Here is a 25,070-nt window from a genome sequence, read left to right as displayed (position 1 = left end):
GTTACTTGAGGACCTGATGAGCAAATTCATTTTCAGAATTGATGTTTTGAGGAATGTAGAAAATTTTGAGTCTTTGAGGAAACATTCCAATATACTCCTTTTGTCCATTGCCCACTGATTTTATGACTGCAGATCTTGCAATAGATAACACTAAAAATACCACAGCTCCTCATAAAAAAAACATGTATAACTTGATGTTGGAGGCAGACCCTGTCCGAAGCCACTCTGCCTACGGCCACCAGAGCACTTAATATAATATTGCTCATTCCAAGAATATGCTACACTGAGACCTAAAGCAATCCAACAGAAAGCCGGCAAAGGCCTGGCAGGACTTGTTAGCTTTGAATTACCAAACCAGCTGCAATGCTATCAGAGCTGAGTGAGCTTTGAAGCGATACAGCTGCATTCACTGTGCTGCCCCAGTGGCACAGATAACCAATGGCCGGGCTGATTTGCACACAGATAATTGGGAGTCAGCTTGTAAACACAGGGGTGTGAATAATTCATGATTCATTTAAGTGTGTGCCTCTGAGAAAAGAGGATAAGTGGACAAGACTGGTTCTTGAATAGCCTATGCAGACACAAAATCAGAGACTTCTCCTGTGGGGGCTTAGCGACAGACTCATTCAGTAAGAAAGCTCTTTTGACGCTGTAAATTTCACATTCTGGAATCACCTGGATAAAAGTGAGAGCCCTTGTTTCAGTGTAAATGACCAGATCAGAAAACTTCATCGTGGCCTTAGGGTATAAAGATGCCCAGAATAGCTGTGGAAGAGCAGGAGGTTTAACATAAACCTGTACCCACAGCCACTGCTGTGTCGGTGCTTCTTTCAGCCCTGCGCCCTCATAGGGAGGCAAAGCCCGAGTGCCAGCTAGGCACTCATATCTGCCTTAAGCAGTAAGTATTTCTTTGTCTGCACGCAGAGACAGAGAGCGCTGTTGGTGCGGCAGGCAGAAACCTTGTGCAAGCTTAAGAACTGTTCACCCAGAAAAGGGGAGAGAAGACTCCAGGAAAAGCTACGAGTGTACGTGCAGAACGGCAGAGAGGCAGGTGGGGGCGGGAGGCAGCCAGCGCAGAGCTGAGGGACAGCGGCCAGAGCAAACCTGCTGACAGCGAGGTGAGGCCGTGAAAACCGCTCTGTGCGCTTCTACGGGGAGACGGGCTGAGGAGCGGGACTAATCGCGGCAGAGGCCACAGGGAACGATCCCCGGGGTCTGTGGCCGTGACGAATTTGCCCAGGACGTGGGGGAACGTCTTCAGGGAGCAGAAGGGACGCAGCTCGGCGCGAGTCCGCACCGCCGAGGTCAGGGAGAGCCGCTCGCAGGCTTCTCTCGAGAGCCGAGAAGCAACCGTAGCTCCCAGCGGCGCCCGGGGCCGGAAGCGAGGCGGGGCCACGCGGATCCCCACCCCCCCGCCGACGTGCGCGGCGGCCATTCCTGCGCCGCAGAGCGGCGCTGCAGCCAATGGCGGAAGGGCGGGGGCGAGAGCCGTTCTGCGCCGTTGCCGGGCCGGCGGCGGAAGGTGAGCGCAGTGGGTCGGGCTCGCGACGCCGGGCCTGGAGTGGCGGCCGGCTAAGTCGCGCGACTCGGCAGGTGAAGGCCGGGAGGGGGCCGCGCTTCTACGGGGCGGTTCTCGGCCGCGGTGGGGGCGGGGCGGCCGGCGCCGGGTCGGGGGGAGGACCGGGCCGCCGGACCGCGGCCGGGCGGGCGTTGCCGTTCTCTGGGGGCCCGGAGGCGGCCGCGGCCCTTTCCCCGGACGGGGAGCGGCCCGGCCCTGCCTGCGGCTCGGGAGCTTCTCGCGGCACCCGTGTGCCCCGCGGCCTCTGAGCCGAGTGGGGAGCCCCGGCCCGCCGCCGCGGCCCGCGGTTGGGAACGGGGCTCGGAGCCGGCCTGCGCTCTGCGCCGTGACGCGGCGCTGCGGGCGGTGGCTGCGGGCATCCCGCCTCCGTCCGTGCCTCCGCGTCTTTCCGAAAGCGAGCGGCGGCCGCCGAGAAAATCCCGCACCGAGAGCCGCGCGCAGCCCGATCTCCCGAGCGGTCCTCGTCGCGTTTTGATGGCGTTCCCGAAACAGATCGGGCGGCCAAATGGCAGCTCTGGCTGCGTTCCCGCGGCCGTGCCTTTATGCCTGCCGGTGGATTTGTGCGCGGTGCCCGGGGTGCGGCCGGGCCGGGGCTGCGCTCGTTCTGGCTCCGCAGCACCTCGTGCCGAGTTCCTGCGGCTCTGCGAGCCTCAGTGTGGGAATCGAGCGCGTTGAGTGGCCGCTGTCGGTGCGGTCTGGAGAAAAAACAGGGCCGCCTATAAAGACGCCTGGGACGCACGGCTGAGGTTTTCAGGGATCTCTGGCCCGGCACTGCGCGAGCAGGATGCCCAGACCCACGTCCAGGCTGCTTTTGGAATGCCGTCCTGCCAAAAAAGGACTGGGGGTAACGATGGATGGCAAGCTGGACGTGAGCCAGCAATGTGTCCTTACAGCCCAGAAAGCCAACCTGATCCTGGGCTGCACTGTGGCCAGCAGCATGAGGGAGATGATGCTGCCTTTCTGCTCTGTGTTTGTGAGGCTTCACCTCGAGTGCTGCATCCAAATGTGGAGCCCTCAGTACAGGAGAGACATGTTGGGGCTGTTGGAGCACATCCAGAGCAGGGCCACAAAGGTGATCCAAGGGATGGATCTCCCACAAGGATGGACTGAGACAGCTGGGGCTGTTCAGCCTGGAGAAGAGAAGGTTCTGAGATGACCTGATGGCAGTCTTTCAGGGGAGCTACAGAGAAGAAGGAGACAGTCTCTTTAGCAGTGTCTGTGGTGACAGAACAAGGGGAAATGTTTGCAAGCTAGAAAAATAAAGATTTTGATTGGATGTAGGCAAGAAGTTTTTTGTAATGAGGCAGTGAGATATTGGCACAGGCTGTTGGTCTGAATGGGTTGAATGGCTGAATGGAGCCCTGAGCACCTGATCAAGCTGTAGGTATCCCTGTTCATTGCAGGAGAGTTGGATCAAACAGCGTTGAAAAGATCCCTTCCAACTCAAACAATTCTATAATTCTCTTTTTCTCCAAGGAGAAGACCCCACGCCTCTCTGATCCTTGTGATGGCTATCCTACATCTCCCAACACAGCAGGACTGCCTGGTGGGTAGGGGAGCTCTTGATCTCCAGGTTATGCCTCTGGCCCTGGGCAACACTGCACAGAGAACCACTGGATATATATTTTTTTTATAGGCTCACATCTTTGTTGCTGTTTCATGCTGTTAGGAGTGCACTGAAAGGTCTTGAGAGAAGTGAGAGCTGAATGTGAAGGCACAACCTGTCCTACTCTGACAAATCCCACCTGTGCTGTTTGGTTTGGGTGATTCTTTGTGCAGCCAGGAGTTGGACTCAATGATATTTATGGGTCCCTTCCAACTTGGGATTTTCTGTGATTTGTACAGTTGTGTCACTTGTGACTTGCACATACCGAGTCTGACATTACTGCCTTCTGTGCATTGGTAATGTTTAGAATGTTTATGAAGTGAAGTGTTGTTTGTGTTAGTTGGACACAGTGAAAATACTTGCTGCTTGCTTAAGCTGATTTGCTCCAAATCATTCTGAGCATGTGAGAGGTCAAAACTTTGTTCCCAGAGTCATGCAAGAAAAGCTTTTGGTTCATACCATATAGAGAATGCAGTTTTTAGAAATGTAATTGAGCCACTAAATGAGGTCAGCTTGAACTCAGTGGAAATATGAACTTATTTTATATTAAAAAAAAAAGTTAGTGGGAGATTTAAGCCATAAATATACAAGATGCAATGTTACTATTAACATCCTTTGTTTAGATGGCTTTTCCTTTGTTTTTCTCCACTATCTACCTGTCCAGAGAAGCTGGTAGCTGTAGTACCAAAATTGTTTATAGGTTGGCTAGAATAAGCCTTGGGCTTCACTGTGAGGACAGCAACACTTAAGATTTGGGAGAGGTGAATGACAGAACAGTAACTGCATGTGGAATGAGGAGGGACGAGCAGCTCATTCCAGGAATGCATCGTCCTGCAGTGATGCAATACAAGTTCTCTGCCAGTTGGAAGCATTTATGGGCTTGCTAAGTTATCTGCAAACTTTTTGCATTTAAAAAGAATAGAATCTTGAACTTTACTTGGGAAAAAAAAACCCTCATTATTAGAAAAAGTAATAATCCTCATTCTAGGATCTGGAAGTGATTATGCTACAAACATAATAGATAACTTTGTTAATAGCTGCAACTGGAGTTATTTGATGCTTCTGGGTTGGGGTTGCACCCCCCAGTGCCTGCTTGTGATGCTGGTTGAGCAGTGTGTGCTGGAGGAGGAACTCACAAACCTTACAGGTCGATAGAGCTATCTGGGCCTGTGAGTGGTCCTGGGGCTTTGAAAGCCTTTTAGTGCTAATTAGTGAACAGGTGCCTAAACGAGCAGGATTTGCAGCTGTTAATTCTGCTCTCATGTTGTGGTAACTTGATCTGTGTTGTACCAAAGAAGGTAAGCTAGGCTTCATTTTTCTTCCTCCTTGTGGTTTGGGTAGTCAGCGTTGGGAGAAGCTTCCTGAGTAAGCCAAGAACCTACTGTAGAAATCTGCAGCCACACAGAAGAGGTTTGTTGTTACAAGACAAACATGTTGCTGGATCAGAAGACATCTTCCACAGTTGGAACAAATTCCAGCAGTCTGGTTTCCTTTGTTAGTGACTCTTGTGGATGCTGGTGGATCTTCTCTCGCTGGGTTGTTTTCAGGTGGTTTTACAGCAGCAAGCTCCCTGTGGTGATCCATCCTCTACTTTCTTCTTTAAAGAAGCTCCCAGAGAAGTTCAGGTTTGAGCCCTTAGCAGCTAGAACAGGGCAGGAGCACTGGGGCTTTGTGTGGGCTCTGTATTAAGTGTGGATACATCAGGTTGCTTTAAGAGACTGCAACAAAAATGATTCCAGCTGTTGGTAATTTTAAAGCTTGTATGAAGATTAATTCCTTATGATCCTCATATATATATATATATATATATATATATATATATATATGTGTGTGTGAGTGAGTGAGTGAGTGAGAGTGAGTATTCCCCAGCTTTTTATTCTTAAAGTATTTTTCCAGCTCTGTATCAGAGGAAAGCTGAGGAAGTTGTAGCTTGGCTTTCTGGGTGAAGCTGGCATACAGAGCGCAGTGGCGCAGTGAGTTAATGTGCCTCATCTGTTGCTTACCCCATTACCTTCCTGTTGTGGGGGGAACAGCATGCTTTGCCACCAGTTCAGAAGCTGGCAGATGAAGGTGGTATCTTGTCTTTGAGAAGCTGCAGTTTGAAGGAGCACAGCAGTGCCAGGGCTGGGTTTAGGGGACATGCTCTTTATTGACATCCCTCGTGCTGCTTGCTTTCCTTGCTTCAGCTCCCTCTTCTCCCCTTGTCTCTGGATAAAACCTGTAAGTAATGATTGTGCAGAAGGGAGGTGTACAGCACCTGAAGAGTGTGATCATCGAACAGGGCATTGCTTTAGTAAAACAGGATCTTCCCAAGCCTTGGTAAGGCTGAGAGGTGGTGGAAAAGCTTCATTCACTGGGAGGTGAAAAGAAATCTTAACCTGTAAGCAGCAGGATGAGGTGTACACACTCCACCCAGATACAGAATGGTACGGAAATGAGAAAGGTTGTGTGGGTGGGTTCTGTGTGCATGGAGCATCTTTAGGGCTTACTGCTTTGCGTGCAGGTAGTAGAGTGTGTGAGAGTCAGTCGGCTCAGCAGTGCTCAGATGTGTGCCCATGTTTGTGTCCAGAACTGCACAGTTTGTGCAGACATGGGCCCATTCAGTGAGCCACAGTTGGGCACCTTATGAACTCTGGCCCTGAACCAGAGCTGTGAGCAGAGAGCAGTGAGCTCAGCCCTGCAGGGACAGTAGGGCTGGGTCATCCAGCAGCTAGCTGCCTGCTGAGCAGGGCACAACCCCTGCCATTGTGACACAGAATGTCTCCCGGAGCATTTCTATGAAGTAATTTCTGTTCTCCACTTGCTTTAGGTTCCTTTCGAGCTGCTTGGCTCCCATGTGTTTTAATCTGGCCATGGTTTGGAGAAAAGAGAACTGCTTATCTGTAATTTTTGTTCTCTAAAGATGGCTTCCTGGTTATTTCTGCCCCCACACAAACCTTGCCTTCAAATAATCGGTTGTTTTTCAGATAAAGCTTAATTGGGACTCCTTAGTATCTTTCTGGTTTGCTGTTGAACTGACTTACTCCGGCGTTTAGCTAGGCAAGTGAGCTTAAGTGAAGCTGCAGGCCCTGCTCTAAGGGTCTGTAGCTCTGATACTAAACTTGTGGGACTTCCATTCCAGCTCTGGTCAGAAGCTCGTGGCTCAGAAACGACATCCTTAAGTTCGGGTGTATTTGAGAGAACAGGAATTACAGATAGGTAATCTTCTCTCTTCTTTTCTTATAGGTTTGGAAGAACGTCATTCTAAGATACTGAGAAATCTGGACTTTTTAACAGTGTACTACCTAAAGAAATATAAGGAATTGAAAGTTGTAGCTTCCTTGCATTTAATTTTATGGTATTTGTACCTCTTATTTTTTCTGTAACTCTAGATCAAGAAACACCATGAGTACAGTAAGTATTTTACTGATCAATGTAAAAGTGATTCTTAATATATTGTTTATCATGTTTGTATAAAGCTTTTTAACAGTTTACTGTGAGTATGGTGTAGCACTAATTTTTCATTTAACATCACGTTCTGTGATATTTAAAAATCTCTCATCTCTAGGTGCTAGCAGTGTTTCAGAAATACTTGGAGCATGAGTGAAAACTTTAGGTTAGACTGATTCAGATGATTGGCTGAAAGCTAACACCTGATGTAATTGAGCTCATCTTCTCATGTAGACCTTCAGAATGTGGTGTGGCTTTTTCCTTTGTCACTCAGCTGGTAGGAGACCCGACATGATGTCTGCTCCTTGATGTGATCAGTGCAGATAGGAGTCCCCCATACCACTGCTACATTTATGTTGTATTTAGGCTTCTAGCAGTGCGATTTATCTACCTTGATATGCAGACCTCGATGTTGCAAAAGTGAGGGCTGCGTTAATATTAGTCCTAAAGAACATGCTAAGGCTTTCTTCTCTCTTAGACTCCAAGAAAGCGCCGTGGAGGATCAGCTAACTCTAGGCAAGCTCAGAAACGAAGCAGGCTGATAGCTTCTACCACAGAGATGGCTTCAGAAGGAGAGCCAATAGAACTGGAAGAAAGTGGTAAGCTTTCTTTTTTCCTCTGTGAGAAAACGGGCTGCTCCTGCAGTGCTGGGGATCCGCTTAACATGTGTTTTGCCAGTTTCAAGGCCCCTTGAAGGAGAGTGGAAAGCTATTTATTTAGGAAAGGACGTAGTATGGAAGCAGTAAACAGCAAGCCTAACAACAACTGTTTAAGATTGTTACTGGGGTGCAGTGCTTTCATTTCCAGAGATGGGTGAATTAGGTAAGAAAGGTGCACACGTGCTGCTCACACATCCAGTTATCTAATCTGATACACTTGGAGTTACTGCAGCTGCTGCTTCAGATAACAGCAAACTAAATTTGGGAACTTACAAGTTTTTAAAAGATATTTAAAAGTCTGTCATCAGTCCCTTGAGGGGAGGGGCCCTGACCAAGTGTGTTTCACCAAACAACCAGAGTCCAAAAAAGCTTCTTTAACCTTCTGAGCATTTAATTAAACCATCTTCTGAAATTTAAGAAAGGAATAGAAGTGGCTGGTGGTCTCCAGGTAAATAAATGGCTCCTTCTGGTTTTGCTATGTATTTGGCTTTTGAAAGGTATGTGAGACATGAGGTGGGAACACTTACAGCACTGCACTGGAAAAGACTCTTATATCCTGTTTGATTCCTGTTTTACAGTGTGATAAGCATTCTCCTTTATTAATGTGTTGCTGTCTACCTCTCACAAGCTACTGCTGTATCAGAAAGTATGTGAGGTCAGTTACTTATGCACTGCAACTTGCAGAAGCTGTTAATACTGTATATACACTGCTGACAGCAAAGCTTGAGTGAAAAATTGAGTATGTTACCAAAGAGAAGAGAATGGGGCAATGTTGAGTGTTATATGCTCAGCCTGTTATACACTGATGGGTAACTTTCCTCCTGTGATCTCTGATTTGTGTTCTAACATTGTTTTTAAGCTGGTGAAGAAGTAGTAGATCTCACGTGTGAATCTTCTGATCCTGTAGTAGTTGATCTAACTCACAATGATTCTGTTGTGGTAAGTAGTGGCATGCTTATCTAAATGCTGTAGCAGATGTGTTCTGTGTTGTGCTTGCTGCTGGTAGAGTCTAAGGATGTGTTCAAAGTTGACTTTTCAATATATGCATTCTTTTGAAATGTGTGTTGACCTGCTTTAGGAGGTCTGTGCAGTACAAGCAAATGGAAATACTTGCTGCAGAAATAAACTTAGGCTTTACAAGACGGGGCCTTGGGTTGTAGCTTACCAGAGCCCTGGTTTTTCAGAAGATGAGCTTCTAAGTAGCCTACCTTAAGAGGTTAAAGCGTGGCTCTTACTTAGCATTTCAGAGCTCACATCCAATCCTGGATGGACCTATTAATGCATTTACATCTACAAATACCACCTGCAGGTAATGAGCACAGTCTAAAATAGCTTGTTGCTCCCAGTGTTGGGGTTATATACCCATCATGGAACATGTAAGTAAATGCCATTTAAAGCTGAAGCTGCATTGAATATTTCAAGGAAAAAGGCTGATGATTTAAAGAGAAAATTAAATAAGTAGCAATAAGTCTTTAGGGTGACAAACATGAAGCGCTCAGGCATCTGTAGGCTGCCTGACCATGGTGGGAACTAGTTAAACTTCTTGCTCTAGGAAGTCTTCAGAAATTCACTTTGTTGTTGTTACTAAAGCTTGAGCAGTATTTGATCCAGTCTGCAGTGTAGTTAATAACACTGGTTTGGGAATGCCACTACTGCCTTGCAAAAACAAGCAGCAGGAATAACAGGGTTTGTTGCTGTACAAGGGCCTGTACAAGGGGAATGCCACAAGCCTTATAGCATGGTTTGCGTTGCCCTGGCTTTGGTTCCACTGAATGTAACAGTGGGTTGGTTTTCTGTTTATTTTTTAGGAGTTTTTAGTGTAATTTGAAGCATTCATGGATATCACACCTGAACCTCTGTTTTGGGGGGAGAAAGACATAAAGCTGTCTTCAGCCTCAGTCGAGTTAGGGTACTGAAAATGGGGAGCAGAGCCATTAAGATGTTTCCTAAGCTGCCTCCTTTTCTGTCCCTTAGCAACAGTAAAGGCAAAACCTGAAGTAATCACTTAATAAATTAATCATTGCTCTGAAACTATTTTAACACTTTGTTAATCAAAATAACGTTGTGATATCCTGAAATTCTTATCTTGCTTTGTTGTTAATTGCATAGATTTCTGGTACTTGTACATAAAACTTTAGTGCATACTGAAATCTAATTTTATTGTTCTTTTCCCTCCCCCGCCGTGTGTATTGGCTCAAGATTGTTGAAGGTGAGTTCCTATTTTACAAGTGATCAAGGAATTGTTCTGAACCTTTTCTTTTCCAACAAACTTAAGCAACATGAATTGAAACTGCTTTCAGAAAAAGACAAAGAGCAATGCTGTGGTACCTGGCCAGTATCTTAGAGAATGGCTTCAATCTGTGTTTCATGGTCTCTGTGAAAGCTAAAGTATCTGAAATAAAATCCATCAAATGTTCTCAAAACACATTTTTCTCCTCCATTGCAGAAGTTCCGTAAGCGTGAAGTCACTTGGGTTAGCATTTGTAGCAGTGGAATATCTGCTTTGAATAAGACAATGTTCAAAGACCTTATTAGCCTGTGTTGCACTGAAGGAAATGAAGCAGAAAGATATCAAAGTTCATAATATTTTCATTATGTAGTCTGACACTCCTCAAATGCAGTACTGCTAAGTGCTAACAAGTTGGGTATTTTCTACTTCAGGTGTAACTGTAATTGTAGGCAAGGTATAAAAAAATCCTTTATACCTTTCAGACCTTGTTCAATACCTGAGGTGTGTTAGTAAGTTGTTAACTGCTTACTTAGAATGTAATCCATTTGGGGCTTTGAAGGAAGGAAGTGAAAAAACAACAAAAGAAAAGCCCCATGTGCAATAGAGGCTATAGCTCAATAAGAGCAACTTTAGGTTTTGTGGTTATTTATGTGACTATAAGTAGGGCTCCGTGATTGGTGTTAATGATGCAGTTGCAAAGAAATAATTCTTGTATGCAGTTTCTAATGGTGAAAAAGCAATCAGCAATTCTATAACCTCTGGGTTTTGCAGGCTCGCTAAAATTTTCTGTTCTTGAATGAGTGAGAAACCAAAACAACTACATAATTTAAATGTGTTACTTAAGCATCTCTTCTGTCACTTGTGAAAAATGACTTAGCTTTGTGACCAGAGGAACGTTCTGAGGTATGTGTGTGTTTGTACATATGGTCAGTAATCCCCTGACGCAGCAACTGGCTGCTGGCAATGATATCAGTGCTCTAAGCAGTTTAGGTAGTTGTGGGGGATGGTGCTCCCTTCTAAGCTCAAGCATTATACCATCCTGAACAAAGTGCTCACTGTTACCAAACCTTTTTGCAGCGCGACCTCACTGTGCTATTCAGAAACTTGAGTCTTCTCTACCCTTTTTTATTTATTTTAAAGAATCAAACAGAATTTTTTTTAATTCTTTAAGGTAGTAAAATAGTGTTGTAGAATTCTCTGTATGTATTTTATGGTATATCTAACTTAATAAATTGCAGAGAATCAGCAGCGGAGGAGAAATCTCAGACTAAGAGGCCAGCGGCAGTCAGACAGCTGTGTGCTCAGCAGCGATGATGAAGATGAAACAAGAGATAATGATGTGTATGTGACAGATAAAGTGTCTCGAGGGCTGGGGCCGCTGGAGGACGAAACTGCAAGCTCCAAGTATGTATGCCTTACGACCTAACAAATGTTGAGTTTTGCTGTTCTGTACATGCAGGGCTAATTCAGATCGTTATGGTCTGGCTTATCTTTGAAATCAGAACTTAGTTTCCACTTTAGATTAATACAGCATAGCATTTCACAAAGTGCCAGAATGATACTGTTTGCACTTCTTGACTAAAAAGCCAACGCAGGATGGATGTACAGCTTTGCACACAACTTACAAGTTAAAGAGATGTGGCAAGGAAGGAGGATTAGTGACAATCTGTGGCTCATGATGTATTGCATTTACTTCTCGTGCCAAGCTGTTGGAGTGCTGTTAAGGTGTGGAAATCTTTTCCACTGATGTAGATGATTTGGTATCACAATTTCCTAGACTATGAATGAAATCAGCTTCCTTGTCTGCCCTTGTCATGTGGTCACAAGAGAAAAGTGGTGTAAATATCTTTGAAAATATGTTTTTGGGAGGAAAAAGAAAAGCAGATTCTAATAAGGGCTGTAATATAGGCTTCTGTTGTGCTGTGTGCTTTGGCCATGCTGTCCGGGTTGTATTCTCATTAAGTGATTCTCTCTGACGAGGAGATAGGTTAAACCAAACTGCAACTGAAGTGCAATAGGTAATAAATAAAAGAAAAAAAATCTGCTCTTCTTTGCATTATATATACTTCCTAAGCACCTACTTATGCACTTTAAATATAGTCAAACTTAACAACTGACTTAGAGCAGTTACTGAGGAGGGACAGCTGTTCTTATCTCTGACAAGCTTATAACTTTCAGTATCCCCATCTGACCTTATGGCATGAGGTACTGGATCTGAGCCAAGTAAATGGCATTTACAGCACAGCTGATCTGCCTGCTCTAGTTACCAGGGAGTAAAGGATAAGAAGTTAGCAAAAGATGTGCTGATAATCTCTGAAGAGCAGTGGTGGGGGATTTTGTTTTGAATTTTAAGTGGTCTGTCATGATGACAGAGACAACTCAGTGTGATAGTGAGGATATGCTAACTCACCTTCTTTGCATCCCAGTGTCTGCAGGCATTTATATGTGGTCTTAACGCTCAGATTTTGTTAATCCTTTCTTTGGATACCTTCGACTCAGATCCAGCTCTGTGGCCCAGCAATCTCCCCTGAGTTAAGACATGCACTGTGATTTAAAAACAAACCAACACAAAAACCAAACTCACAAATGTATGGATGCTGGCTAACTTCTTTCTCCTAAAAATCAGGGAGGCATTTTAAGGTGGGACTCCATGACAGCCTCTTTGAGCTCATTTTGGGAAGCAGCTCATCACACTGAGCTTTGAGCCTTGTAGTTTACTAGAGGGCAGTGTGGGGGAGAACAGAAACGCTGGTTTTCAGTTATTACATGTGCTATGTGAAGATGCTTGTAGCATATGAGAACGGTGCTCTTTGTCACTGAATTTGCAGACTTGTTACTTTGAGCTTATTTTTGGTTAATGTAAAAATGTAATGTTTAGATGCCTCAAGCTCGTACTTTTCTGTTAAAGATGGGCCTTCCTGCTCTGTGTTGGCAGGGCTAAAACAACTCAGTGCTGTAACTTTTATCACTGACATGAAGGTGAGGTTATAGTTTCACACTGTAAATGGCTCTGTGGCAGAGTACAGAGTTGAGTTAGTCTTGCTCACGTGAAGGTTATCATCAGTTGTGATGAATTATTGAGTTGGTATTATAGCCTCTGCTTAAAGAATTTGAGTAGTAAAAAATGGAGAAATTAATAGAATTTAATTATGTATGTGAAACTAGGGATAGACCGGTATTACTGCCTGCTTGAAGTTAAGATTATGGGTTGAAGGATATCTCATGCTTTTTATTCTTCTTGTCATTAATGAATTATATAAACTGTTGCTTAACAAGGGAGGTGACAGAATTACAGAATTGCAGGGGTTGGAAGGGGCTTCTAGAGATCATCTAGCCTAACCCCCTGCTAAAGCAGGCTCCCTGCAGAGGCACAGATCAGCGTCCAGACAGGTCTTGAGGAGATCAGAGGAGACTCTACAACCTCTCTGTGCAGCCTGTTCCAGTGCTTTTTCACCAGCACTGTAAAAGATGTTTTTCTGCGTGTGCAGTAAAGCCAAGAGTTTATGGTATAAAGTTACTGAAGCTGCTTCTTGTGATCAATTAAAATGAAGATGAATCTGTCCGTGAAAGTGGCAGGAAGCTCTTACTCCTAATAGAAAACAGTCAGCACACAGAGATGACACGTTCCCTTATGCAGGGTTGTTTGGTGTGTGGTGTTTGCAGTACAGCTGTCCTGGCAAGCAAAGGCAGGAGGAGGTGCAGCTGTGACCTCAGCTTAGAAACGGCTGCCAAGCTGGTCTTCTGAGCAAAGGGGTTTGGGGGAATGTTTCCTTCTGTTAGTATGTGCTGCTACCCGGGCCTGCATGCTGCGAGAACTGAATAACGTTTCCCAAGGCAGCAGTATCATGAGGGCTTCCCCTTGCCCAAGAACCCTGAATGTAGAATGGTATAGTGTGTAATTCTGGGGCTGCAGTGACTGTGCAGAGCTCTTAGTCCAGTTTTGGCCATGAATTGATAAAACCTGCAATCAGTAGTTGTGATATTCAAGTCATTTATTTGCAAAGAAGCCTCTAAAATTTACCTCTGAAGTGTGTACCTCTAAATTTTATACTAAATATAGTATTTGGATTACATCAAAAAAACTCCTTGTTAGGTAAAGGTAAATGAAGACAAAACACTGCAAAAATTCTTACCTGTTAAGTTTATTTTCTGGTTGCAGCAGGAGCAATCTCTGTAAGGTTGTGACTCTGTGCTAAGGCTGTAACCTAAAATATACTGCTTACACCTAAAATATAGCTGCTTTTCTAGAAGGTATCTCATTCTTAAAGAAACAAAAACTCCCATGAAATCATTAACTAGTGTATCTTGCACAGTGAATGAAGAGACATGGAAACAGTTGCAGTAAATAAGAGTCGGTGTGAAAATGTGCCCTGTATGATCATTCATTTTATAAGGAAGGTGTTTGTGGTACTTGTATGTTACTGGGTTAGGACATTGCTTAATTAGAGTATGGGATGTGTGAATTTGTCAGCCTCTTTCATTTCCAGAGTGAGCAGTAAATAAAGGACAGCTGCATGGTTTTGTAACACAGCTGATACGATGTCCTGAAGATGGATGTTGCCGTAGGTGTCCTGCACGGTGTGAGGGCTGCTGGAGGAGGAATGGAAACCAAGAAGCTGTTTCCCTTAGGTGACAGAGACCCAAACTGCTTACTGAATGCAACAATTTGATGTAGTTTAAGATATGCAGGGATCTTCAGATGAAATGTCATGGCTTGTCAGTGCGGTCAGATGATTATGTGACATTTTATGTTTCAGTAACTCTCAGTGTACTGTGAAATTGATGGATGTATGTTTGTTTCTTTTTATTCCCTTTACAACAAGGCCTTCTGGTACTGTTAGCTGTCCGATTTGCATGGATGGCTACTCGGAGGTAAGGATCCACGTTGTCATTTGTTTTTCTTGTTGTTTTCTTTTCAATGGGAGGGAGAATGGGGAAGAAGGTGAACAGCACGACTCCATTAGGACATGTGGGACGGTACAGACAGCTCGCTTGGAGTGCAGGCGTGGGTTCTAAGGTAAAACTAGGTAGTAGCATGTGCAGGGGAGGAAAAGGTGGTGGAAGACACTGTGAGTTGGGTTTGTTACTACAGCAGTAATGTACTGATCGTGGGAACCAAAGCGGTGCCAGTAGACTGGCAGAGCTGAATTCCTTGTTTGCCTGCTGTAGGGATCCTGCTTTAACAGGGGTTGGGTGATCTCTGGAGGTCCCTTCCGAGCCCCACAGCTCTGTGAAACACCTGTTGTGGTTTCTTTCCTTCCAGATCGTGCAAAGTGGACGACTTATTGTGTCAACCAAATGTGGCCATGTCTTCTGTAGTCAGTGCCTCCGCGACTCTCTTAGGAACGCCAACTCCTGCCCGACTTGTAGGAAAAAACTCACTCATAGACAGTACCATCCGATTTATATATGAGTACTTACATTCCTCAGGACAGATTCAACTGGATTTTGGGGGAAAATGTCATGTTTCCAATTCTCTGAAGATTTGAGGAGCAGCAGGTTGTGCACACGTCCAAATAAAACTGATTTTTTTGAGAATAACTCGAGGAAATAACTTTCCTTCTACTTTTTTAATGCCTGAATAAGAGGGGTCTGAATATTTTGTTATTTCTTATTCTTGAAATTATTCCCACAGTTCTGTACAGATATGAAATAGTTACCTTTCAAACAGATGAACAATTTGCCATTTCATTACGCTTCTATTTTTATCCTGAAACATGCTCGTTATGTATTGCTTTCTGCTAAATCATCTTTGCCCAGATAGAACAAGTTCTGTAACAGTGGATCATTTCATCATTAACTAAATTGACATCCAGGACAACGCAATAAATTAACCTGCTGTTAACCAGCAATCAGATGGTTGGTTTTCTTTAAGCAGGCAGCTTGAACATGTAGATGTCTTTATGGACTCCGTGATCTGGAACACATAGCCCAATTTGCAGCATGTACAATGTGAGAATACTGCCAGGAATTCCTGTATTTGAATCACAACACTGAATTTATTTTCTGTTTTCTGATGTGATGAGATGGTCTCTTGGGTTTCCTGCAGTTCTACAGAGCTCTGTCTCCTTATGGCTGAGGAGAAGGTAGTATCCTCTAGGCTTGCTAGTGATGAATGAGAAGCAAACTGTATGCTTTGCTCTTGTCAGCTGAATACCCAACCACCCAGGCAGATCTTTTTAGTGTATCAAGTGTACCCAGTGCAATGCTTCAAATTCAGTCCATTCCCTTCATTGCTCTCTTCAGTTGCTATACTGACACACCTGACTGGTTTTAGCCTGATGCACAGGATTAAGGTTTGAATAACTGTAATGCTATAAATTGAGAGGGATGAGGAACTTTATTTAATCTCTTTGCTCTAAAGGCCGTGCATCCTTCTTTGTGTGTGTGATGCTGAGAGATGTGAGCTCCCTGTCCTGGGAGAGAGCTTTTCTGTTGGAACAGGGCAAGAATGCACAGCTTTAGGCACTGTTGTCTGGTTACTATTTTATTTTTTTTTTCCAGAGCAGAGTTAAAAATATCTACTTTAAACCAGCTGAAATCTGCAGGCTGATGTGAAATTCCAGATGAGCTGATGCAAGTAGGATAATAAGCAAGATAATTAAAACTGGTATTTTATGATATATGCTGTAGCCGCATCTGTGAATACTGAAATTCAGTATGTGAAGTAAATCCAGAATGAGACTGTCAGTACCTTTTGGAAAACTGTTGGTAATGAAAAACCTTAGAAGGAGCATTTTGGGCTCTGGGCACAATGTGGCTGTGGGATGCGTTCAGTTAGCAGTGGATCTGATGCTTCTTTGCTGACTTGTCCTAAGGATCGGTAGGAAGCCTTTAATTAAACCAGCTCTTTTAATTAGCCATCTGAAGCTCAATTGAAGATTGCATCCAAAGAGCCAAGTTTCTTGTTAGGATGTTGAGGGGCGTTACTGGGTGTAATAAAGCATCCCAAACTGTGTTGGGTAAAGGCCAGCTGCAGAACAGCAATACCTTCCCCAGCATGTTTTGGGGAAGCTTGGGTTTGGCCCTGCTACCAGCAAAATGCAGGTCCTGCACTGTGGCAATACTGTAACTACCAAGAAGTTACACTTCTCTCGTTCCTTTGTGCCTCCATGGCAACATGAACTCGTAAGTGAAGGAATAAAGCAGGCTTAGGGCTGGAAGTTCTGATCCGAAAAGGGTGGAATGATGAAACAGTCCTAAAGGTGACTTAAAATATGAATGAAGAGAAGAAGCAGCCCAACATTAAACTGTGAAAATATTTAAAGGTCGTGAAGGGGGAAAGAACTTCAGGCCAGTTTTCCCTGGGTGGCTGCTGCATTGGAAGTCTGGTAATGAGAGAGTTTAATGGATTACCTCCGGGTGAGGCTGCGTCACATCCATGCAGCTTCCATAGTTACTAGCTGTAGCCTGACATGACTTTGCACAACTCCCTCTGTGTAAATACCACTTTATAGCTTGTGCTTCAGTAGCCCTAATTGGAATTTAGACACCCAAACTATAAAATATTTAACAAAAAGGGTTTGTTTGGTTTTTTTTTTAGCTTTTGTGTACCCTGTGAAGTGCCACAAATCTGTACATCTTAAACTTTAAGGTCTCAGTATGTGGACAAATGCTAACTTGCATTTTCCTCTTTTTGTTGAAAAAGGAAACCCCAATATATTTACGTTCCAGTGATGTTTCACATTGGCAAGAGCTGATAGATAATATAAAGACTTTTTCCATTCTGTAAATGTATGTCTCGTTGTATATAGTTCGATTTTTCCTGTATTTAATTGTATTCATGTCTGTATGTCACATCTGTGTTGGACTCTGCTGGTAAGCAAACAGCTCTTTCAACAGGTGGAAATAAAAAATAATTTGCTCAATTAAGCATTGTTCCTTTGAATTGCTGATGACACTTCCAAGGATTCCAAAGGACTGCCATGTGCTGGGGCTGCTGCTGGGTGTTGGCAGAGCTCCTGGTGCTGCTTGTGGGTAACATGGCTGTGTGAAACACACCAGGAGGGCGGCAGGGAGCAGCCACTGTCATTTCATTTCTGCTCCAAACGAGCCAGAAAGGTGCCACTGCTATCTAATGCTTTCCTCATGCCCCTGATTTGCCTTCCTTATTCTTTCCAAATGAAGCTCCTGCACTGTAAGGAGGGGGGAAGCGACGTTTCTGTCCAGGCTGCCCTGTCGTGTCTGTGCCATTTATAGAGATGTTAGCTAACATCACTTGCCTATACAAATGCACCACATCAGAGGTCTGCTTTAATCTTGTTTATTCCATTGGTCTGAGGCCGTTGTGTTAGGATGAACCTGATTCTGAATTGTGCTGCTAATAAAACTTCTGAAGTGTGTTTCCTACTGACCTTTGTTGCAGAGACCGATGTTCTAGCAGTTTCCCTAAATTGTTTATCAATGGGAAAAAGGGTCACAGCTTCTAATTCAGCTGTCAGTGTTTCACACGTGGATCATGCAAACCTTCATGCCTCCTTCCTTGCTGCTATGCAGGCAGATGCATTTTAAAACAGCCTAGGGTAAAGGTTTAGCCATTCATTGAACAAGGCTCTTTAAAAGCTTCGTTTCTAACCTACCAAATGGCTGTAATGGGTGAGGATGATGCAAGGCTTCCAGCGTTGAAGAAAATGCCTTGTGTGTGCTGCAGTGTGATGGGGGCTCAGGACCAGTGGCTGCAGAGCTCTGATTAGAGAAGTGCTTGCTGAGGGCTGGCTTTGCACCACCTCTGGCTGAAGTACATTTGAGGGGCTTCTGTAAGGGTGAGGGCTCTGCCGGGCGATGCAGCTCACCAGCTTTGCCATCTTTTTGTTTCCCTTCTCCAGCTGCTCACGCTCAGTGCTGCTGCCATGCTCCCAGTGGGGCCTCACTGGCTCTGCTGCTGTTCCATCTCTGTTAGGATGTCTGAGCTCATTTCAAAATGATTTTGAAAGCAGATGTTTCGTATCTCTACATTTATGTTCTCTTATAAACTGATTCTATACTGAACGTTATTTCTGCCACCTGGCTGGGTGTCAGACTGCCATGTAACCTTCTTGCTCGTACCTCTGTGCTTCCACATCTGCAGCCACAACCACCCACGGTGTCCTTCTGCACACCCACATCTCTGAGAGAGCCTTTGGGCATTGTGCTGCTGCTGGGTTGCCCCGTTTCACCTCATGTTGATGCTGAGCACCGCAGTTCACCAAACCAGGATGCAGTGTGGGGCACAAGCAGAGGAAACAGTGCTTTAACTTAGGTCCAAAGCTTAGGATCTAGGCTTAGCATCGAGGCTCAGCTCTTCCTCGCACCTTGCTGGTGCCCTTTCCTCCCAGTAAGCACAAGGCAGTGCATCCCTTATGTGTGTGCTGTGGTTCCTCTCCAGCCTTTAGCAGCCTTAGGGACACTAAGAGAAGAACAGTGGGGACGGCTGGGGATCCAGTGGTGCATAGGGAGGGGAGCTGTGGGTTCTACTCCAAATGATCTCAGTGCCAACAGAGAGATTAACAGGCAGTGCTTGGACAGTGCTGTCTCACAGATCTCTCCCTAATGGCACCAGGTGGCCAGAAATCTTTTCTTTCTACTGCTATAAAGGAGCTGAAACTCTGCTAGAAGAAAATAATGGGTATTAATTTGGGGAAGAGTGGTGGTTTGGATGGAAATAAAATTGCTGTGCTTGACAACATGCTGGAATAATAAGGTAAAGCAGTGAATTACTTAAAGCATTGCTGAAGGGGAGGGCTGTGAGGTGGGGTGAAGCATGCCATCATCTGTTTAGCAACCGATAATGCAAATTGCAGAAAGAAAGAGAAGAGGAGAGGAAAATAAATTAACTTTTGAAAACGCTGTTGAGGTAATGGGGAGGTAATGGTTTTCCTGACATTTGCTGTAAGAATGTGGTTGTTAATCCCACAGCCCTGGAGGGACGCCAGGTCAGTAGGTGCCACCTGCCAGCTGAGGGGACAGGGTGGGCCAGGGATTGGGAGCTGAAGGCTGAGTTTAGTGAGATGGAGAGTGGCACTGGATGGACTGCACATCTGGATAGGAAGAGTCCAGCAGTGGCTCCCCCACTTGGTAAATTTTACATGGAAATCCAATCAGTTTCACATTGCTGTACAGCAGACTGATGTATCATTTCAGGTCTGGGTATGATTAATTAAAAAGAAACGTGGCTCCTGAAAGCTGCATTTCATATCTGCCCTCATCTGCCTCACGCCTGTTCCAAGCCCTGTGCATGCTTTGAGAAATTGTAAGTCAATGAAAGTGAGTGTGTTGCAGAATTTCAGTGTGCTGGAGGCAAACTAAAAGGCTGTGATGTTCGTGAGCAGATGTAAACATCAAGAGAGATTCATTCTGAAACAGTGTTGGTGTTCCCTGGTGCTCCCTGCACCAATAGAGCTGATGGACAAGCACATAACCTGCCAGTGTACACCGTGTGCTGCTGGACTGATGCTGTCCCATAGTGCAGATGCATATTGTGCTCTCTGAATGTACTGTGATGCTATCGGAAACTCCAGCCCACACAGCAAAGGCGATACATGCCAATGAGCCAATGACTGCTCTCTGGCTGCCTGTGCTGTATTGCAGCTCATTATTTCCCAGTGTTTAATTTGATTGTGAAGTCTAGGAGGCTGGGCAAAACTTCCCTGGGAAGAGGTGACCTAAAAACTGAGTGTGGGGTTGCTGTTATTAATTCTCCTTTACAACGTCTGGCATCAGTTGCTGGAGGCAGGTGGCTCAGGTGGACTCTTACTGGAAATCACCGTCTGCCCTGTGAGACTGGGTGCTTAATGTGATGCTAGCCAGAGATGTGGACAACATCCAAGTGTGTGCAGGATACACTCATGGTTTCCCCACAGATTGATCAGAAGGAAAGCTGCAAGGAGACAAATCTCTTCTGGGGTGAGCTTCTCTTTGTTTTTGTAGGGAACCGACTGAAATGTTCCTATTAAGCAAGCATCCATTGCCTGCAAAACCACAGGGTGTTGTGAAATTGTGAGCTCAAGGACGTCAGTAAGAGGACTCCAGTGTGGCTGAATCAAAATAAATGCAGTTTTCCTATTTTTCAGGCTTTCCTATCTCTGGAGAAGAAATTGCAGAAATATGTTATTCCCAAAGAACTTCTCTGGGATCTGAGTAGGTCGTGGGGCCATGAGGGGCCATGTGCTGCATGGAAAGGAGCACACATCTCCATCCACACTGCATCTTCCTCCCGTAACCTCAGCTTCAGTGGGAAGCACCAACTGCATTTGTATCCATTGCATTAGAGGACAGTGGGGAGGATTAATGAGGATTAAATGATTAATTTTGCTGTTTACAGTGGAGTTGCAGTGCTTATTCCCAGGTGCAAAGGCTCGTGCTGCATTAGAAAACACTCACCATCTCCCAAAATAAATGCCCTAATTTGTCTTTTCTTCTTACCGGTCTTTAAGAAATAATTACAAACAGATCTTTTTTTTTCTGCTTTTCCCTATTTCCTTGCAAACAATGGCTTGTCCAAGGACATCTCCCGACGACAGCTGCTGCTACCTGCAAGGGAATATGCAGCAGCCTTCACCCCAGGATCACCTTGGAAACGGCGGAGCAGCTTTCTGCGATGTCCAGAGGAGAGCTGGGTGTTGTGCAGGGCAACAAAAAGGGCTCTGCTCCAGAGCGCTCTGTCTGCTTGGCCACAGCACCCAGGTGCAGGCATCCTGGCTTGGGCTGATTCCTCACATCCACCCTTGACTCCTCAGCCATGGGTATGGTGGGGTGAGTATTTCCTGCACGTTCTGGGGCTGGGAAGTGGGTTCAAGTCTTGTATTGATACCAAAGATGGAGGTTTCCAAGCTCTCCGCACTGCAGCCCTTGGCATCTCATTTGTTATCACAAGGAGTTTTGTGTCACAGAGGGAGCTCATTGCTACTGCAGCCAGGAAACTGGCCTCACCAGCCAGGGGTGAGTGGTGCACAAAATCATAGAATCACAGAGTTGTAGAATGGCTTGGGTTGGAAGGGACTTCAAGGATCATCAAGCTCCAACCCCCCTTGATGGCAGGGCCACCAACCTCCATGTCTGATACTAGACCAGGCTGCCCAGGGCCCCATCCAATCTGGCCTTCAACACCTGCAGGTGTTGAACAGGGCATCCACAAGCTCTCTGGGCAGCCTGTTCCAGCGCCTCACCACTCTCTCTGTAAAGAACTTCCCCCTGATATCTAACTTAAATCTTTCCTCCCTCAACTTAAAACCATTTCCCCTTGTCCTGCAGTTATCAACCCTTTCAAAGAGTTGATTCCCCTCCTGTTTTTAGGCTCCCTTCAGGTACTGAAAGGCTGCAATGAGGTCACCCTGCAGCCTTCTTTTCTCCAGACTGAACAAGCCCAGCTCCCTCAGCCTGTCTTTGGATGAGAGCTGCTCCAGCCCCTGATCATCTTTGTGAGTCTCCTCTGGACCCTCTCCAGCAGCCTCCTGTCTTTTTTGTACTGGGGGCTCAGACCTGGCCGCTCGAGATGAGGCCTCACGAGGGCAGAGTAGAGAGGAAGGCAGTGTGTATGTTCTGCCTTTTGTGGAGAGGGCTTAGGTATTAATGATGCAGCAGAAGGGAATTATAGATTCCTGGAACAGTTTGAGTTGAATCTTTGAAAGGTCAACTGGTTCAATTCCCCTGCAATGAACAGGGAAACCTACAGCTTCATGAGGTGCTCGGAGCCCCATCCATCACTACCTTCAGTGTCTCCAGAGCAACTGCCTCTCTGGGCAACCTGTGCCAGTACTTCACCACCCTTAGCATAAAAAACTTCTTCCATATATATAATCTAAATTTCCCCTCTTTTAGTTTAAAACAATTTCCCTTTGTCCTAGCATAACAGGCCCTGCAAAAGAGCCTGTCCCCTTCTATCTTCTCCCCTCCTTTAGATACTGGAAGGCCCCTGCCCAGCACAGGCATAGCATTTGTCTTGCTAAGAACCAAGGGGATGCTCCTTGTTTTGTCTGTTCACTGGGGAATTATTCAGGAGCTGTGCTACTGATGTGGCCTTGGGAGCGGTGGGAAGGGATTGCATGTGATAACCAGAATGAAGTGAAAAGTGTTAATTAGTGTAATTATTCAGTGGAGCAGAACTCTTTTGTCAGAACAAGCTGAGTTCATTGAGAAGATAACCCTGTTTGCATTGTTTTGCTTTTATTTATAGGATGAGAAACTGGCACTGGGCACTGGGAACATCCCTGGTGCTGTGAGGCCAACTTCCCCCACTGCGACGTCAATGGGGAAATAAGAGAAAACAGGCATTGGCGTTTCCATAGTGACTCTCAGGTTGGACTTCTGGAAAAGGAAAAGGTTACAGGAGTTTGGATGCATCCAAAGTGTTAATTTTTAAGAAAACAATTTTGTTTGTTTGGTTGGTTGGTTTTGTTTTTTTAAGACTTCTTCACTTGTACAGAGAGGCATGGATGACCTCACATGCGTTGTGTGGAGCATTTGGAGACCACTTCTGTGCTGAACTGTAGGACGCAGGACCCACAAAGATGCACTGCCCTTGCACATGGGCCTCATGATGTAAAAGAATGAGTAGGTAAAAAACTTGACATATTTCTTGTCCCCTTTGCCTTTTGCCACTACTTTCCTAACCAGAGTTGTGCTTTCCACTCATGTCCTGTCTTCTGCCTCTTCTTCCTTCCTCAGATTGCTGAGCTTCTTCATGAGCAAACAAACACAACCGGTCCCTGCCCAGGCCCACAGCAATACGCTCACATGTCCCCACAAAACCCCCTGTGATCTCAACAGCTGGCAGCTATCTGACACTGGGTCCCCAGCATCACAGACTGCACAGTGCCCTCAGGAATGCCCACCTCATATCTCCTCTGCTTTCCCTCTTCCTTCTGCTCTTACCAATAATTATGGCTGAGGGTGTGTCAAAGCCATCACTGTCCCAGGTCTCCAAGGACAACATGAGGGAAATGCTGTGCAAACTCACCAGAGGTAACCAGTCGGAACAGGTACTTATTTCTGCAGTTTAGCAGCAACAGGGAGAGCTCTTGCCAGTTTTACACAGCTGAAAAATGGTTGGCATTCTTAGGAAAGTGGTTTCTTTAAAACCTGGGAGGGGAATAAGATTTGACTTTAGCATTTAAGAACTAGGGTGAAATCAAACGGTGGTGTCTCCCTGATTTATAGACAGGCAGTGTCCTACTGAGGCCCCATGCCTGGAGGTGCTCAAGGCAGGTTGGACGGCCCCTGGGCAGCCTGATGTGGTGGGAGGCACCCAGCCCATGGCAGGGGTTGGGTCTGGGTGTGCTATGAGGTCCTTCCAACCCAAACCATTCTGTGATTCTATTGAGTGGGAAGTACTGCAGCTCCATTGGCTCACTGATACAGTCTTTGAATTGCAGCATCTCACCCTGCAACAAGAAGCTGTACAGGAACTGGTAGCATAGCTTTTGTAAGGCTTTAACAGTCAAATTGCTATGGGTTGGTAACTGGTAGAACTCGAGCATTTGTTAAACTGCTATAAGGTAACTGTTCTAGTATTTTACTGCCACTTAAAAAAAAAAGCTCTTAAGCTGATTGAATAAATGCTTGAAGGATGATGCTTCAGCAAACCATTACAAATGCTGTCACAAGGCAGTGGGAATATATCTGTTTGCTGCAGGAATGCTGAGCCATCTTTACTCATGATAACAAAAGAAGCATAAGCTTTTAAAGCGCTGTCAATATTAGATAGCACTTCTTAAGTTGTTTTACAGAGATTTGATTTGTGCTTCATTTATTTTCCACCATAGAATTCCTCTGACTTCTTACATGATGCTACTGCTATGTTTTGCAGGAGAGAACCATCGTTTAGTTCAGCCAAGGCAGCTTTTTGACAGACCAACCTGCTCTGTAGATAATGAGCCTTTCCAGTCGTCCATGATTTATTGTGAAAACAAAATACTGCATAACATACTGGAGAAGCTCAGAAGGAAGACCTGCAGAGTGTTTGTATTTCCATGGTATAGAAGGGAGCTTGAGGCCAATGAGGTTACATAAATGCTCAGAGTCAGTGGGGAACTGGGCAAAAGAGGAAACCCAGGCCCTGCACGCCCCTATCTAGAGCAGTAGCAGCAAGTGCTGTCGGGTGGATAACCTGGGTTACACTGATTTCTAAAGGATCTTTTCAACAAAAGTCTTCTGTCAGGAAGCAAATGTCAGGCAGCCCCCCCTGCTAGCTTCCTAAGCTTTCACACTGCCAGAGAGGAATTGCTCTCTTTGACAAAGCTTTCAAATCCATTCAGGCTGAATCTGCTTTCCCTTCTGGATTTCAGTTATTAACCATTATTATTTATCTCTGGTGCACCCAACCACCATATGTTCTTAAATAAAGCCACTTTCCACTTCTTCCTTTCGTGCTTTGAGGCAAATAGAATTGCTGGAAATGTAGACACGCAGAAGGCTGCCTCTCCTTTGGCAAGTGCAGGATTTCTAGGTAAATCTTCAGCACAGATTACCTCTCACGCAGCTCTGCTGAAGCGCATGATGTACTGTGGAGTGTCTTTATACACCATTTACTTGCAGGCATGTAATGAAATATCCCTTCTTTGTCCCAGCCTGGTTCCAATTGTGTCACAAAGA

At 45.3% G+C, this 25,070-nt stretch overlaps 1 protein-coding gene across 7 annotated transcripts; it reads left to right on the top strand.

The window, feature by feature from the left end:
* The first annotated feature begins 730 nt into the window (after positions 1–730).
* RNF4 (ring finger protein 4) lies at positions 731–17,375 on the top strand. 7 transcript variants are annotated; one of them, XM_048942563.1, is made up of 9 exons: positions 1,427–1,522; positions 3,056–3,125; positions 6,411–6,578; positions 7,093–7,213; positions 8,133–8,212; positions 9,473–9,482; positions 10,742–10,907; positions 14,327–14,375; positions 14,767–17,375. In XM_048942563.1, the coding sequence occupies exons 3-9, from the start codon at positions 6,570–6,572 to the stop codon at positions 14,914–14,916; spliced, it is 585 nt and encodes a 194-aa protein (XP_048798520.1). In that variant the 5' UTR covers positions 1,427–1,522; positions 3,056–3,125; positions 6,411–6,569; the 3' UTR covers positions 14,917–17,375. The 7 variants fall into 7 exon arrangements, with proteins under 7 accessions (XP_048798525.1, XP_048798524.1, XP_048798521.1 ...); XM_048942566.1 differs by lacking the exon at positions 1,427–1,522 and adding an exon at positions 1,579–1,593; XM_048942568.1 differs by lacking the exons at positions 1,427–1,522; positions 3,056–3,125; positions 6,411–6,578 and adding exons at positions 731–898; positions 6,307–6,383.
* The last annotated feature ends 7,695 nt before the right edge of the window (positions 17,376–25,070 follow it).

This window comes from Lagopus muta, chromosome 4 (genome assembly GCF_023343835.1).
Source record: "Lagopus muta isolate bLagMut1 chromosome 4, bLagMut1 primary, whole genome shotgun sequence".
In the NCBI taxonomy this organism is placed as follows: Eukaryota; Metazoa; Chordata; class Aves; order Galliformes; family Phasianidae; genus Lagopus; species Lagopus muta.
Note: the sequence above shows the minus strand (reverse complement) of the source record. Positions and strands in the feature narration are given on the sequence as shown.